At 48.0% G+C, this 15293-nt stretch overlaps 2 protein-coding genes across 3 annotated transcripts; both read left to right on the top strand.

Annotated features, from left to right (window-relative positions):
* Positions 1 to 1369: 1369 nt before the first annotated feature.
* LOC117849864 (uncharacterized) lies at positions 1370 to 6551 on the top strand. 2 transcript variants are annotated; one of them, XR_011897766.1, is made up of 5 exons: positions 1370 to 1827; positions 1933 to 2371; positions 3197 to 3324; positions 3863 to 5574; positions 6106 to 6551. XR_011897766.1 is itself a non-coding variant. In XM_034731579.2 (4 exons), exons 1-4 carry the CDS (start codon positions 1702 to 1704, stop codon positions 4340 to 4342), a joined length of 1173 nt encoding a protein of 390 aa, XP_034587470.1. In that variant the 5' UTR covers positions 1370 to 1701; the 3' UTR covers positions 4343 to 6551. The 2 variants fall into 2 exon arrangements, 1 of the variants encoding a protein (XP_034587470.1); XM_034731579.2 differs by having other exon boundaries at positions 3863 to 6551.
* A 2727-nt stretch (positions 6552 to 9278) lies between these two features.
* On the top strand, positions 9279 to 13085 carry LOC117850414 (uncharacterized). Its single transcript, XM_034732242.1, has 2 exons — positions 9279 to 10712; positions 11240 to 13085. Exons 1-2 carry the CDS (start codon positions 9358 to 9360, stop codon positions 12708 to 12710), a joined length of 2826 nt encoding a protein of 941 aa, XP_034588133.1. The 5' UTR covers positions 9279 to 9357; the 3' UTR covers positions 12711 to 13085.
* The last annotated feature ends 2208 nt before the right edge of the window (positions 13086 to 15293 follow it).

The raw sequence follows: 15293 nt of genomic DNA, 5'->3' as shown, positions 1-15293 counted from the left end.
CGCGGCACCGTCGGCGGCGGGCGCCGCGCCGCGTGCGCGTCTGCCGGCTCGTCCTTCCTCCTCCGGCGCTCCCACGCGCTCCTGAGCCAGCGGAACACCGGCCTCAACGCCTCCAGCCACCGGGCCAGCACCTCGTGGAGCCGCCAGAACCTGCCCCCGCCCCCGTCGCGCCGCCGCGCCTCCCCCTCCTGATCAGGAGGCGGCGCCTCACGAGGCGCGGCCGGTGTCGGCGCGTTCGCATCGCCAGCTGGCTTCTGCTGCTGATGCGCGACCCGGACGGGGCTGGGCTCGGAGTAGCACCGGCGCAGGACGATGGCACGGTTGAGCTGCGCCTCGAACGCCAGCCGCTCGTACTCGTCGAGCAGCGTGCTGTGGCGGCCCCCCGCGCTCGCGTCGAGGCTGAACCGCGACATGGCGTCCTCGGCGACGGTGGCACCGCCGCCGCCGCCTGGTTTTCCCTCCTCCATGTGGCAGGCAATGCTAGCTGCTGCTTCACCGATGCTAATGCCACGGTCGTCGGCGATGGAGGCGCTGTCGTTGGCGCGTAGTATTTAGAGGGCACGCTTGAGGTGGCCACTGGCCAGCGTGGGGCTACGCCAGTATTTTGTACGAAAGTTCGTGCGAGCTTGACGTGGGAAGGACGGCAGGGATCGGTGCAACGCCGAGCGAGCGAGCTTGTTTTGCACGGGTCGCCAGGATTATCAACTGAAAACGCTTGGCTCTAATCCGTCATGCAGGCCTGCATGATCGGAAAAAGGCAGCTCGGTTAACGGTTTGTGTGGTGAGGTGTCGTGATCTCGGTCGCTCATCAGGCATCAGCTAGCTGCAGTATCGTTCAGTGACGGATACGCAAGGGATCAAACGCCTTACCTTAAGGCTGCACCATTACAGTAGCCTACGAGATTCTGATCTGCCGCTCTCATTCCCCGCCGGCAGGGGAAATTCCATGAGCTTTTGCAAAGTAAAATGTAAAGTTGCAGACTGCAACTGCAAGCAATCTGATGCTTTTGCGAAGCTCGTTTTCATTCCTGAAATAGCACTACCTGCTACTATAGCACTGTACTCCATTCATTCATTCACCAGCTAAACTTTGTTCCGCAGATCATGCGGATGGATAAAGGCTTTTCGTTTTTGTTTCCGAGAGTTGATAGCAGCAGCAACTTCACGTCTTCACTGCACAAACCGATATTTCTCCCAGACTTTTTAACACGTTAACATTCCAGATCCAGTGGGCCAGATTGGACGACAAAATTCAACAAAGTTTGGTCAAAACCCAGGCAACTTGTGTGCTTTGAACGGATTTTTCACCGAGCGGAGACCAAGCCACCAAGCGGTCCACGGACGCCACGAGTCTGCCCGCGAGGAACAACACTTGCGCCCAGCGAGCGAAGCCGGCAGCCGCGAAAGCCACCTCCGAAATCCAAATCTTCATCTCGTCCTCTTCGCGCACCCGAGATCCTCCTCCTTCGCCTGGAGCGACAGAAACCCACAAAATCTCGAGCCGAGGCGGCACAAAACGCGTCGGTCAGGCTCGGATCCCCCGCCAGATCCCGAGTTCCCGACCCGGCGGCGCGCCCCGCCCTGCCCGGGATCTCAGATCTCTCGCCGACCCACCGGCGCGCCGCGTTCCATGCCGGAGTCGACGACGAATCGGCTGACGCGGTAACGACTTCCGCTCCCGCCTCGCTGCCTGTTTGGCTCATGCCGATGGGCGCCCGCGGACTCGCCGCGCTTGTCGTGCTCCTCCTCGCCTCGGCACTGCTCCCCTGCCCTGCTTCGGGTTCGGTTAGGAGGGTTCTAGAAGGCGAGAAGCACAGCTCCGGCCAGGTGAAAAACCTTACCATGCAATCTAAGTTAGCGTGCTAGATTGGCGTCCTCGTCAATATCTTTTTGAATAGAATTCGTATTCAGAGGTTGTTTGGATCTCTCCAGGTCGCTCCTGCACCCACCGTTGCTGCAGGCGGATCACCAAAGGGCGACTCCCCGAAGGAATCCGGGCAGTCATCGGCTGCGGGGCAGAAACCTGAGAGCCACAGGCATCAGAAATCACTGCCGCCGGCACCGTCACCACCGAAGGATACCAAGGTACCGTCGTCAGAGAAGGGGAAGGAAGGGGGTGAGGCGCAGGCCTCTACAACACCACCGCCGCCACCACCGGCACAGGATACTAATTCGCAGAAGGCCAGTCCACCAGGAGGTCTGGGACCGAATGGTGGAGGTGAGGCAAAGAGCGGGACGGACCAGGAGGACACAGGAAGTCAAGGGAAGGAGGAGGACATGGATAAAATGAAGGCAGACATGGAGAAGTGTGACACATCACATAAGTGCTCGGCAAAGGAATTTTCTGCTTGCCTTCAGGCTTCTGATCATGGTAATGCCTTGAATCTATTGGAAATTCAGTAGTGTAATCCATTAGGTCACTGCTTTCTGAATTTTCATGTGCTATCAGATATTCAGATTGCCATGTTAGTGATGTATTTACCCTGATATTCTAGTCGCAGATATGATCGTGTTAATCTTTTGTGTGAAATGCCTAACCTTACCTTTGTAGCTAAAACTAGTCATGTTGTCTTAAATCAAGAAAACAGGAGAGGTCATAAGATAGTTTACACATCTGGAAATAACTTAGTTTAAGCTGTAGAAATTTCAAAGGTTTTCCAATTTAATATGCTCCAACCAATCATTTGATGAAGTTAAAGTGCCTTTCTCAAGTTTCACACCATACTTTGGTTTACCGTCTAAGTGCATCATCCTACTAGAGATCTTATTTTTCATATACTGGTCTTATTTTTCTAGAAGACCAGGGCACAGGTCATATTAGGCTGACAAGAAAATGTAAGGGAAAATGACACTAGGGATGCACCTTTTTTTTGCTATGCCCTTATCAACATATCAGGCAACAGTAAATTGTTAACAACTGTATTCAAATTTATGTATAGATCTGGGAGTTTTTGTTCCCTGAAACCAGTAACTCTTAAAAGTTTAAACAGATGCTGAAAAGATGCTGAAAGCAACCATTGGTATGTAAGCTGGGATTTTCTGAGGGATGATAAAGAGGTCGTTTGATACAAAATTGACTTTTGTTTCTGTTGCCTTGAGAGATATATCAACAGACAGGGAAATCATAGTATCTATTATGTAACATACGCATGAGCTACACTGTCATGAATGATGGGCCTTTTGTTTATTCTTGCAGCTTCAGTTGGGTCATTGATTATTGTCCACAATGAAGGGAAGAATGATATTATTGTTAATATCAAAGAGCCATCAAATATAGATATTGATAAGACGCCTCTACATCTTGCCAAGGGTGCCTTTCGACAGGTATGCAATTTAGTCTGTTATAATATTTGCACCAGGTTTCCTTGAATACACAGGTATTATATATTCTTGTCAAGTAGATTGTAAGAGTTACCTGAGTAACCAATCAAACTCAAGCACCTGCAAACTCATTTCTGGGTCAAATGTGGTGAGGCATGTGTTTCAAAGTTGGTTTTGCTTTAGGGTGTAACATAGTTCTCCATTCTCACCCCATGTGTTCATGCGGGGGCCTGTAGTAGCAGGGTATGTGCTTTCGAGTTAGACTGGGTAGATATCTTGCATTCTGTTTGAGACTGACAAGCTATATGTGACCTCCCAAACTGCTAGGCCTTTGAGAATGGAGCTGACTCTTCATTCTGTACGTATTTAATGCAGCTGCATGATTATCATATTTAAGAAGATAAGGATTAAATGCATGCTTGTCTTAATATAAGGTCTTTTTATGTTTCTATTCCAAGTTTTTTCATTGAAATTTTAACATATGTGCTGTCATTTTGATTTTCTTATCCGCTAATTTTCTGGGTCCAATTTATGTCACCAGATAAACATACCAAATGTCAGTGTGAATATTACTTTAACTGATGGACATGGGGACTGCTTCATACACCTCGGGCAGTCGGTAGAGAGTCAATCAGTTTCTAATTGGCAACAGCAGATTCAAATGTTCGCAGCCTATGCTACCCGTTTGAACCCAATATATGGAGCCTCTTTTTTCATCTTCACTGTTGTTTTGGTGGGCATTATGTGTGCCTGCTGTAAGTTTGCAAGGAGAAGAGGCAACGATGCAGTCCCGTACCAGCAGCTTGAGATGGGAGCTCAAGCACCGAACTCTTCAGTGGTGGACAGCACCACAAGCACCACAGATGGATGGGAAGACGGCTGGGATGATGACTGGGATGACGAAGAAGCACCTGCAAGACCTTCAGATAAAAAACCTACTAGTAGCGTTGCAGCAAATGGCCTGTCTTTGAGAACACAGACCAATAGCAAAGATGGTTGGGATGTTGATTGGGATGACTAAGCTCCTTGAACAGAATGTTGAATTTACTTGTGAAGTGAGAGAATATACTTCCATCTGAACAACTTGCAGGAAAGAAAGATCCAACTAAACCTGGAACTGAATGGACTCATGCTTGACAAAGTGACCCATATCCTGGAAGAGTGAAGAGGATTGCCTCTCTTCATACGGTTTGTACAATAGTATTCCACCATTACCTTTTGTCTCTGTGCTGATACACGAGCTGTTAGCGGTGCAAATCTGACTCCCCCCCCCCCCCCCCCCCCCCCCCACCCCCCTGTTGTAACACTACAGCACAGTTTCTTAGAATATAACCAAAATACACATTTTTATTTGTTGGTGGAGGTAATCATTCTTTTTTGCACACATTTCTGAGTTCCATAACCATTCACGCAGCACCCTTGGACTGATTGGAAGCAGACCCTGCTGAGCTGCCATATCAGATATGCATAATGTGCTTCACACATGTTCGATACAGCTCGTGTCTGAATTGTGGTGGTGCCTATGCATATTGTACTGTCGCTTTAGACTTGTGCAGGAGCAGGGGCTAGTGGGTAGCCTTTGGACCTTCCTACAGTTCCACTGGTCACATGCATTCCTTTGCACTTTGTCTGTCTGTTCGTTTACCTTTTGCATTATGCCTGCTGCCATACTCTTGCATCTTTGGCTCTTTGCCTTTTCCATTTCATGTTATATTGACACAATATGGATAAGATCTGTGCAAGAGACAGGGTTTGGTGGGTGTTTTTTTTTCCTGAATTCCATTTGCTTTGTGTGCACATCTCGCAATCTTTTTGTAACAATGGTTCTGATTGGTTGATCAATGTCTGCATTTGTGCTGCTGATGTCTATATCCATTTCATTTGGACATAACTTCCCCCACAAATATTGTATTCGAGTTTTGAGCCACTACCATGAACTGCTGCAGTCCATTATGCTCTAATGAGCTGCCCCTAGCATGTTCTTGTATCGAAGTCCAGAGTGGCTGATTGCGCCAATCATTGATACAATTATGCTCCGGCCTAGTTCAGGGTCTACCGGCCTGGCTTCAGATTTGGTGCGCAACAATTCATGTGTAAGTTTGTGGTTAGGTTTTTCTGGGACAGGCATAAAGTTGTTATACTGAGCCTTCTGGTATTATGTTCTTCCTGGCTGCTTCTACTTGACCACTTAAGTACTGATCAAAGTTGCAGTTGATCTGCTAAAAGGTGACAGCACTTCGCCTTGGATCCCTTGTGAGTTGCTGGCTTGCTGCTGTATCTGCTAAAATTTTGTTGGGCAGTTTTTTCATTTTATTAGGGATATCATATCCGTAGCTACTATATGTTAGTCAGAAATCATTGAACTAGTGATTGATATGTAAAAGATCGACCTTGATGTTGAATCCTCATAAATTTTGATTCATCGAGGTCTATTATTCAATTTTTGGACAAAGATTTGCCGACAAAAAATTAAGGGAGTGTTTGGATCGTCAGGCTAAACTTTAGTCCCTGTCACATCGAATGTTTAATACTAATTAGGAGTATTAAACATAGACTATTTACAAAACCCATTGCACAGATGGAGGCTAAACGGCGAGACGAATCTATTAAGTCTAATTAGTTCATGATTTGACAATGTGCTGCTACAATAACCATTTGCTAATGATGGATTACTTAGGCTTAATAGATTCGTCTCGCCGTTTAGCCTCCATCTGTGTAATTAGTTTTATAATTAACTCATATTTAGTCCTCCTAATTAGTCTCCGAATATTCAACTTGATGCAGACTAAACTTTACCTCCAGATCGAACACCCTGAATCAAGTTACAAATGCTGGGGTGGAGACCAGATGTCCAGCTCAGATGGCAACTTTTGCAGCAGGAGTGAAGGACCAACTGGACTTGCATCGTGGGATACAGCAGGTTTACTGTCAAACTGTCAATGAAGCTCCGGGGTCCGGGTGGCAGGCCGGGGAGAGGACATCACTAGAGCTGGCATGGATGGACGGCTCTTTTCCTTCCCTACCCCACCACCATCCCTTCCTCTCCAGCTTTTCTCGTGGTGGTTGAGCAGCTGCCGCTTGTTTAAGCCCCTGCTGTTTGCTTGGCTGCCGTTTGGTGCCGATCACTGCTGTGGCGAGTAATGGGCAAAAGAATCTTGTAGCTTGTTCGTGTTGTTTTACCACTGGCGACAAGGAAAACGTCACAAATTCGAATTGCTTGACACCCGGCAGCACATCCTTTCTTTCGGAACTTCGATGCATTCATACGGTCGTCGTCCGGAATCTCCAGCTCAGTTCATCCGGCGGCACTTCTGGTCTCTGCATTTTGAAAGTTGTGCCGGGTACTGCTCAACAACTCTACTGCCTACTGCCGCTACTGCGTGCTCCTGCCTCGTCCAAATAGTACTAGCAAGTTGCAGCGACTAGCATACAAGCGCAAAGGACTCGCACGATCAACAGCTGGGCCTGTTCGCTTCAGCTTATTCAGCCGGCTTATCAGCCACCAAACAGTGTTTTTCTCTCACAATAAATCAGCCGTTTCGACTTTTCAGCCGGCTTATAAGCTGAAGGGAACAGGCTCAAGGACAAGCTTGGCTGCCGAAGCCTCTTTGGAATTAAAAAATTCGACATCAATAAACTGTCAAATTATCACATGATTCCCACGTTCAAAACCCGGCCTAACGAGTGGGACAGTGGTTGATTATGTTTGGCAATGCTAAAGCTGAAGTCTCGAATCTACGAATTTCTAACTCAACCAAAGAAAAGGAATGTGTTCCATAATAATTAAATTAAACGTGTGCCTACGAAAAACCTCATGAATCAACACCGACGGAAACGGACATGGGCACACGGCATTTGCTTGGTACTTTGGTAGTAGATAAACTTACGTAATACTAGTCAGTCGATTTGATTTTAATTTGCTGAAATCTTATGCTTATCTTACAAAAATGAACGATATATCTCTGCGTGTTAAGAATGTGAAATCACCTTGGGTAAGATTGGACCCGTTACCCAGTGCATGGAGTCGGTTTTCCACTCCACTCGTGAAACCCGCTCTCCCGCCTACTCCAAAGTCTTTGTAAATTGTAATTCTGTTCTCCAGTCAATTTGATTTTAAAATACAAAAATATTATGCATAATTGAAAGAATTATGTATTTGTGCTTGCTTAAACTGTGAGCCGAAAGTTTATGTTAAGTTTGTTCGACATTCCCTTGTAAAATTCTTGTAACACTCACAGAAATAGAAGGGACAACCACCAATCGGGGAGCATTAATTGCAAGCGTTTTTTTTTTCACTCCCCTCATGAAACTAGCAAATCCAGACGGTGGCATCGATCCTCTGCTGTCTCCTCCTCCTTCTATTAAATTGTAGATAAACTTATATTATACTAGTTGATTCAATTTTAAAATAATAATCTTTTTTCATTATTAAAAAAGAACCATATATCCGTGCATATTTAAAATGTGAAACCTTGTCACAAGATTAGGGACTACTACCCATTGTTTACGGGAACATCCATCGCAAGAGGTTTTCCGCTCTCTTCGTAAAACTAGTAGAGTGACAACAATAACCCCCTCCTACTCCTAGTCATGTGACTCATGCTCGATTGTAGATAGACTTATGTAGTTATGTTATGCGAGTCAATTGGTTTCAAATTGCTAAAATCTCATGCATAATTAAAAAATATCATATATGAGTGCTTGCTTAAAATAGTTAAAATTGAAAATTGGGGTAGGATTAGAGACCACTGCTAATTGCTAAAGGGGAACAATAATGTGAAACCAACAAACCTAGTGGTGGCAACCATCCTCTCTTGCCTCCTCCTATTCACATGAGTCATGCTTGGTTGCAAATAGACTATGTCACGCTAGTCAATTTGATTTCAGAAGGATTAAATGTCATGCATGATTTAAAAAGAATCATGAATTTGTGCTTACCTAAAACGTGAAAGATAAGGTGAGATGAAGGACCACCGTCCGTTACTTAGAGGAGCATTAATTGTGAGATTTCCCACTCCCTTCACAAAACCAGCAAACCTGATAGCAACCTCCTGTCATCACGTAAGTTATCCTTGGATGTATATAGAATTATATCATGCCAGTGGTTGTAGATATACTTATACCATGCTAGTTAGTTGTACATAGACTTACGCCATGCCAGTCTGTTGGTTTTAAAATGCTAAAATCTTTTGCATAATTAAAAAGATAATGCATATTCGTGCTTTCTTATATTAAAATGAAAATATTGTGCGAGAATAGGTTTCATTTTTGAAACATCGACCCCTCACCTCGTCTTCCTAGCAACATGAGTTGTGCTGTTTGTAGATAAATTTACGTCATATCAATATTTTTGATTTCAAAATGCTGAAATCTTATAGATAAATAAAAAAAATCAAAGGTTTCTAGTGCTTAAAATGTGAAACCTCTTGCGAGATTAGAAACTACGAACCATTTTTCAAAACCAGCAAACCTGACATTAATAATAACACAACATAATGCATCGTAGAAGTGCAACGTGAACTGCAGCTACGACAAGCACCTATTATAATTTCAATCCTTTCTTCCTACTCAGGAAACAATGGCGACCCCTCCCAATCTCTACAAATTTCCAACCCCTCGATCAAAAGAAGTGACCTAAACAAATTTGCTCCTTAATTTAAGAACTAAACGAATGCACATGAAAAACCTCAGCAATCAACACCAGTGGAAACAAACGGGACACATGCTCGGCAGAAGATAGGCTGCCGTCACCCCAATAGATTTCATTTTGAAATGGTAAAATCTTGTATAGTTGTCTTGAAAAATAATCTCGTATCTTTTTTTTTTGAAAGCAAATGATCCCGTATCTTTCGCTTGTGTGAGCTGTGAAACAACCACGAGCGAAACGGTGGCCCCCACTGGCCAGGGGAGCATTAATGGCAAAGCGGTTTCCCACTCTCCCCCACGAAACCAGCAACCCGGCAGCAAGGACAGCAGACAACAGTCATCTGCGCCGCGAACCGCCGCTCCAGTCCAATCGATGGACGAACGCCTCCCATGATCCCGCCGCCCACCTCCTCCTCCTCCTCCCCCGCCTCCGCCGCGGCAATGGCGGTCGCCCCCCGCCTCCTCCTCCTCTCCGCCCTGCTCCTCCTCGCCGCGGCGGCCGGGGCGGCCGCCGCCGCCACCGTGAGCGACGACGTGCTCGCGCTGGTCGTCCTCAAGTCGGGCCTCTCCGACCCGGCGGGCCGCCTCGCGCCCTGGTCCGAGGACGCCGACCGCGCCTGCTCCTGGCCGGGGGTCTCCTGCGACCCGCGCACGGGCCGCGTCGCCGCGCTCGAGCTCCCCGCGGCGTCGCTCGCGGGCCGCCTCCCCCGGTCCGCGCTGCTCCGCCTCGATGCGCTCGTCTCGCTCGCGCTCCCGGGGAACCGCCTCTCCGGCGCGCTCCCCGACGCGCTGCCCCCGCGCCTCCGGGCGCTCGACCTCTCCGGCAACGCGATCTCAAGCGGCATCCCCGCCTCGCTCGCGTCCTGCGAGTCCCTCGTGTCGCTCAACCTCTCCCGCAACCAACTCACCGGCCCCGTCCCCGACGGCATCTGGTCGCTGCCGTCGCTTAGGTCGGTGGACTTCTCCGGGAACCTCCTCTCCGGTAGCGTGCCCGGTGGGTTCCCGCGGAGCAGTTCGCTGCGTGTGGTGGACCTCAGCCGCAATCTCCTCGAAGGGGAGATACCGGCGGACGTCGGCGAGGCAGGGCTGCTTAAGTTGCTTGACTTCGGGCACAACTCGCTCACCGGCGGGCTGCCGGAGTCGCTGCGTGGGCTATCCGGGCTAAGTTCTCTCGGCGCCGGTGGCAATGCCCTATCAGGGGAGCTCCCGGCGTGGATTGGGGAGATGGCGGCGCTGGAGAGGCTGGATTTGTCTGGCAACCATTTCGTCGGCGACATCCCCGACGCCATTTCGGCCTGCAGGAACCTAATCGAGGTTGACCTCAGCCGGAACAAGCTCACCGGGGAGCTCCCGTGGTGGGTGTTCGGGCTGGCACTGCAGCGCGCCTCCCTCGCCGGCAATGCACTATCAGGGTGGGTCAAGGTTCCCAGTGATGCTGCCGCGGCCCTGGAAGGACTGGACCTGTCGAGCAATGCGTTCACCGGTGCGATCCCGCCTGAGATTGCCACCCTTGCAAGATTGCAGCACCTGAACTTGTCCTTGAATTCCTTGTCGGGGCAACTTCCTGCAAGCATTGGACGGATGCTGCTGCTTGAGGTGTTGGATGTGAGTGCAAACAAGTTGGACGGGGTTGTACCACTGGAGATTGGAGGTGCGGTTGCGCTCCGGGAGCTGCTGATGGGGAGGAATTCACTTACTGGAGGCATTCCGGTGCAGATTGGCACATGCAATTCCCTGATTACTTTGTAAGTAGATCTTTTTCGTCGACATTACCCTGTTGCTAGTACTAGTGCATACATGTTTAGAGTTTAGTGCTTGACTAGATGACCACTAGCTTCCTTTTGTTTATTCTAGTGTTAGTTTTTGCTGATTCTCTGCTTCCTAGGTTGTAGATATCATTTAGAAAGCGATAGATATGTCTTACTTGCTGTCTGGAAGTACTAAACTGAAAACATGGGTGACATCTTTGTCTTGCTGCTTTGCTTGTATCTCACTGTCTTGCATGTTTCTCTTGGATACACTAAATAAGAGTCAAATGCCTGACGAATTTTGTTGTTGACTATAGAATTGTACTCCCTTTGTTTTAAATACATAACGACTAGTACAAGCTAATTAGTTCAAAAATGGAGTAATTAGCTTGTCCTAAACGTCATATATTTAAAAATGGAGGGGGTATTTCAATAAACAAGGCAAAGCATACAGCACAGCTTCTGCCAATTACTAGCCACTAATTCAGGCAATGTGAATGTAATTCTTTGTTTTTGCTTTCCAGGGATCTATCACACAACAAACTTACAGGGCCAATTCCTATGTCCATGGGTAACCTGACCAGTCTTCAAACGGTTGATCTCTCGGAGAACATGCTGAATGGGACCCTGCCGACAGAACTCTCTGACCTTGCCAGCCTCCGTCTCTTCAATGTCTCTCACAATTTGCTATCGGGGAGCCTCCCCATCAGCCGTTTTTTTGACAGCATCCCTTATTCTTTCATCTCCGACAATGCCGGCCTTTGCAGCACACAAAAGAACAGTTCCTGCAACGGCATCATGCCAAAGCCAATTGTTTTCAACCCTAACTCCTCATCAGACCCCTTGTCAGATGTTGCCCCAAGTTACCCAAATAACCAGCACCAGAAGAAGATGATATTGAGCATTTCCACACTCATTGCGATTGTGGGCGGAGCAGTCATTGTCATCGGTGTGGTCACCATCACAGTGCTCAATCGCCGTGCTCGTGCAACAGCACCTCGCTCTGCGCTTCCCACTGCATTGTCAGATGATTACCATAGCCAATCAGCCGAATCTCCAGAAAATGAGACCAAGTCTGGCAAGCTTGTCATGTTCGGCAGAGGCAGCTCGGATTTCAGCACAGATGGGCATGCATTGCTGAATAAGGATTGTGAACTTGGACGTGGAGGCTTTGGTACTGTTTACAAGGCAGTGCTCAGAGATGGCCAACCAGTGGCCATTAAGAAGCTAACAGTTTCAAGTTTGGTCAAGTCAGAGGATGACTTTAAGCAGCATGTCAAGCTTCTAGGCAAGGTGCGACACCATAACATTGTTACCCTCAGAGGCTTCTACTGGACTTCATCACTGCAACTCCTTATATATGAATTCATGCCTGCTGGGAGCTTGCATCAGCACCTGCACGAGTGCTCAGAAGAGAGCTCGCTTTCATGGATGGAGAGGTTTGACATAATCATCGGTGTGGCCCGCGCACTTGTTTACTTGCACCGCCATGGTATAATCCACTTCAACCTGAAGTCCAGTAATGTCCTCCTAGACACAAATGGTGAGCCGAGGGTTGGAGACTACGGTCTTGTGAACCTGCTGCCGATGCTGGACCGCTACGTGCTGAGCAGCAAGATCCAGAGCGCGCTGGGGTACATGGCCCCGGAGTTCACCTGCAGAACTGCCAATGTCACAGAGAAGTGTGATGTGTACAGCTTTGGAGTGCTGATCCTTGAGATTTTGACAGGCAGGAGGCCCGTCGAATACCTGGAAGACGACATCATTGTGCTTTCCGATCTGGTCAGAGGTGCAGTTGAAGAAGACAGGCTGGAGGACTGCATGGATCCGCGGCTGTCAGGTGAGTTCTCGATGGATGAGGCCACGCTGATCATCAAGCTGGGGCTGGTTTGCACGTCGCAGGTGCCTTCCCAGCGGCCGGACATGTCTGAGGTGGTCAGTATGCTTGAGATGGTGAGGAGCCCGCAGGGTACCCCAGAGGATGATCTGGTTTGAGATCTATTTACTAGGCTTTTTCTCATTTCTCCTTCCTTTTTCATTGGTTTTTGGATAGAGGTAGATACATGATGTTGAGGAGAGGGGGAAAGTGCGGCGAGAAAGTATTTTAGGATTCTGACTAGTGAGCTTAGCTCGTTTGCAGTATTTAGGGATGTAAAGCTGCTGCTTCTCTTAGATTATTGGTCGGTCCCATTGCGCTTAAGAAATTGTGGACCATGCGATGCGTGTGTTCGAGTGTTGCTGCAACTTGATATGGGGCCAAAAAAAAAGGTTGTTCATGGTATATCAGCGCGGTTAATACTGTTGTCGGCTAGTTAGGCTGGAAAAAGGGTATACAGTACATTTAACATTTCTGGAGCCATTTTTTGCTCATTCCCTGGCACTTCACACTCACCCTGGTATGTGGTATACTGGTATGCCAGTTGCCAGGTGTAAAATCGACCATGTGGTAGGTTGATAGGTATGATTTATTAGCATGTGCTCTTTGAAGTTTCTTTCTTTCTTTGTTTTTTTTTTGAACTTAACGCTGCAGGAGCGCTGCCATATCATTTAAGGAGAAGAGAAGAGAGAGTGTTCAAATATTACATGGTCGATATTACATAATCCCATATCATTTAAGGAGAAGAGAGAGTGTTCAAATATTACATGGTGGATATTACATAACCAAGGTAAAACTCATATTACATAATCAAGGTAAAACTCATTACTCAAATACCATTGTTCTGACGTAACTAAACTAAGGCACACTTGGTGCTCCACATGCTTGCTAGCGGAAGCTTATTTCTTCTTTGATGGGCCGAACACTCGTTAGGTGCTCCACATGCTTGCTGGCGGAAGCTTATTTCTTCCTTGACGGGCCGAACACTCGTTGTGGTGTCGCTTGACGTAACTAAACTAAGGCACACTCGGTGCTCCACATGCTTGCTGGCGGAAGCTTATTTCTTCCTTGATGGGCCGAACACTCGTTGTGGCGTCACTTCAAGTCCGTCGAAAATATGTCTGTTTCTCTCGTTCCATAGATTCCATACCGTTAAATTAGGATAGCCGCGATCGCTCGCCATTGCGTCTTGTTCATTGCCTTCAGGGAATGTCTCCACCACTCTTCAAGACAGACACCCATCACTGGCAAGGGAACCAGGTTGTTGGACCAACTTTGAACCATCATCCATACTTGCATTGCATATGGACAGTGCACCAACAATTTTGAACCATCATCCATATGTGTTCTACAATCTCAGGTGTAGCTTGGCAGAGTGAGCACACTGGATTACCTAGTTAGTTTCTTGCAGCGAGTTTGTTAGCCGTCAATATTTTGCTTTGGACTAATAGCCATGCAAAAAAGTATGTGTTCCCCTCCACCCGTGCCCTCCAGATTGCTTCTGCTTCAAATGGACAAAAAGATCCTTGGAATTGAATTGCATATGCCGACTTAGCACTATATTCTCCATCCGATGTTCATCTCCAAGCTATCTCATCAGGTCTATCATTGAATTGGATATCCTAAACTAGGTCCCAAATGTGCACAAATTCTGCCATTTCTGCCACTATGTCCATTCGCCATAAGCCTCTCGTCTAGCTATGGTTGATCAATTCCTCGTATACAGTTCTGTGTTTTCGCCAAGCTAGCTTGTACAGGTTAGGAGCCAAATCTCTTGGTGCTTTGTCCTGCAGCCACGAGGAGTTCCAGAATTCAGCCTTGAGGCCATTGCCAAGAGTAACAACGGTGCTAACTCAGAATGGTTGTTGATCTATCTCATTGACTGGTGCTTCAGTGCTGACCCATAGACGGTCCGGGTCCTTCCACTCATACCACAGCTAGCGCAATCGTAGAGCCTGGCTGAACAAGTCCAAATCAAGAATGCCCAATCCTCCAAACTTCTTAGGCCTTGTTGCTTTGACCCATCTGATCAGACAGTGTCCCCCATTAGCCTCAGCCACCCCCTTCCGGAGGAAGCTCCTCCTTATTTTGTCCAACTTCTTTATAGCCCATCTTTTCAATACAAAGACAGTTAAAAAATAAGCCGACATTGCTGACAGCACCGAGTTCACTAGCACCAACCTTCCTGCCTTGTTCAGCACACGACCTTTCCATGAGGGTAGTCGAGCTGCCACTTTGTCGATGAGAGGTTGAACGTCCACCCTTCTAAGTGCTCCTGTTTTTTTGTGATCGGGAAGGATGTGCTCTTTGTCTTTGAAGTTGATGCTTCTCAAGAGGGGGGGACCTAACTACTCAGTCATCACTGTCCAGTGTCCACCAGCAGCAGCGTGCTAGCCGAACGTCGGCCCGCGAAAGCCTGGCTGCGCCGCAGTCACTGCTTCTCGTCGCTTGGTTGGGGAGGAGACGCAGCCTGCGACCCGTTATCCTCAGCGCAGATGCGACCCGTGCGTGTACTCTGATCAAGAAGACACGCCGGCCGGGGATCGACTGAGTTTGGGTTCAGCACCGTTTCTCTGCTGGCTCATTCGGGTGCTGCTGCATGCGGATGTCGTGGTTGAGACTGAGAGGCAGAGAGGGAGACTGGGAGAGGCATCCACGACGTAAAGTTGAACAGCATGTAGAAAAAGCTTCCGGGAAGGGTT

The sequence above is a fragment of the Setaria viridis genome, chromosome 3 (assembly GCF_005286985.2).
Source record: "Setaria viridis chromosome 3, Setaria_viridis_v4.0, whole genome shotgun sequence".
NCBI lineage: Eukaryota > Viridiplantae > Streptophyta > Magnoliopsida > Poales > Poaceae > Setaria > Setaria viridis.
Note: the sequence above shows the minus strand (reverse complement) of the source record. Positions and strands in the feature narration are given on the sequence as shown.

Bases quoted from the DNA above. Each gene is read 5' to 3' on its own strand.
- LOC117849864 (XM_034731579.2), top strand. From the start codon at position 1,702: ATGCCGATGGGCGCCCGCGGACTCGCCGCGCTTGTCGTGCTCCTCCTC. The intron at 1,828-1,932 runs GTGAAAAACCTT...GGATCTCTCCAG, and splicing joins AGAAGCACAGCTCCGGCCAG to GTCGCTCCTGCACCCACCGT. The intron at 2,372-3,196 runs GTAATGCCTTGA...TTATTCTTGCAG, and splicing joins CCTTCAGGCTTCTGATCATG to CTTCAGTTGGGTCATTGATT.
- LOC117850414 (XM_034732242.1), top strand. From the start codon at position 9,358: ATGATCCCGCCGCCCACCTCCTCCTCCTCCTCCCCCGCCTCCGCCGCG. The intron at 10,713-11,239 runs GTAAGTAGATCT...TTTGCTTTCCAG, and splicing joins TGCAATTCCCTGATTACTTT to GGATCTATCACACAACAAAC.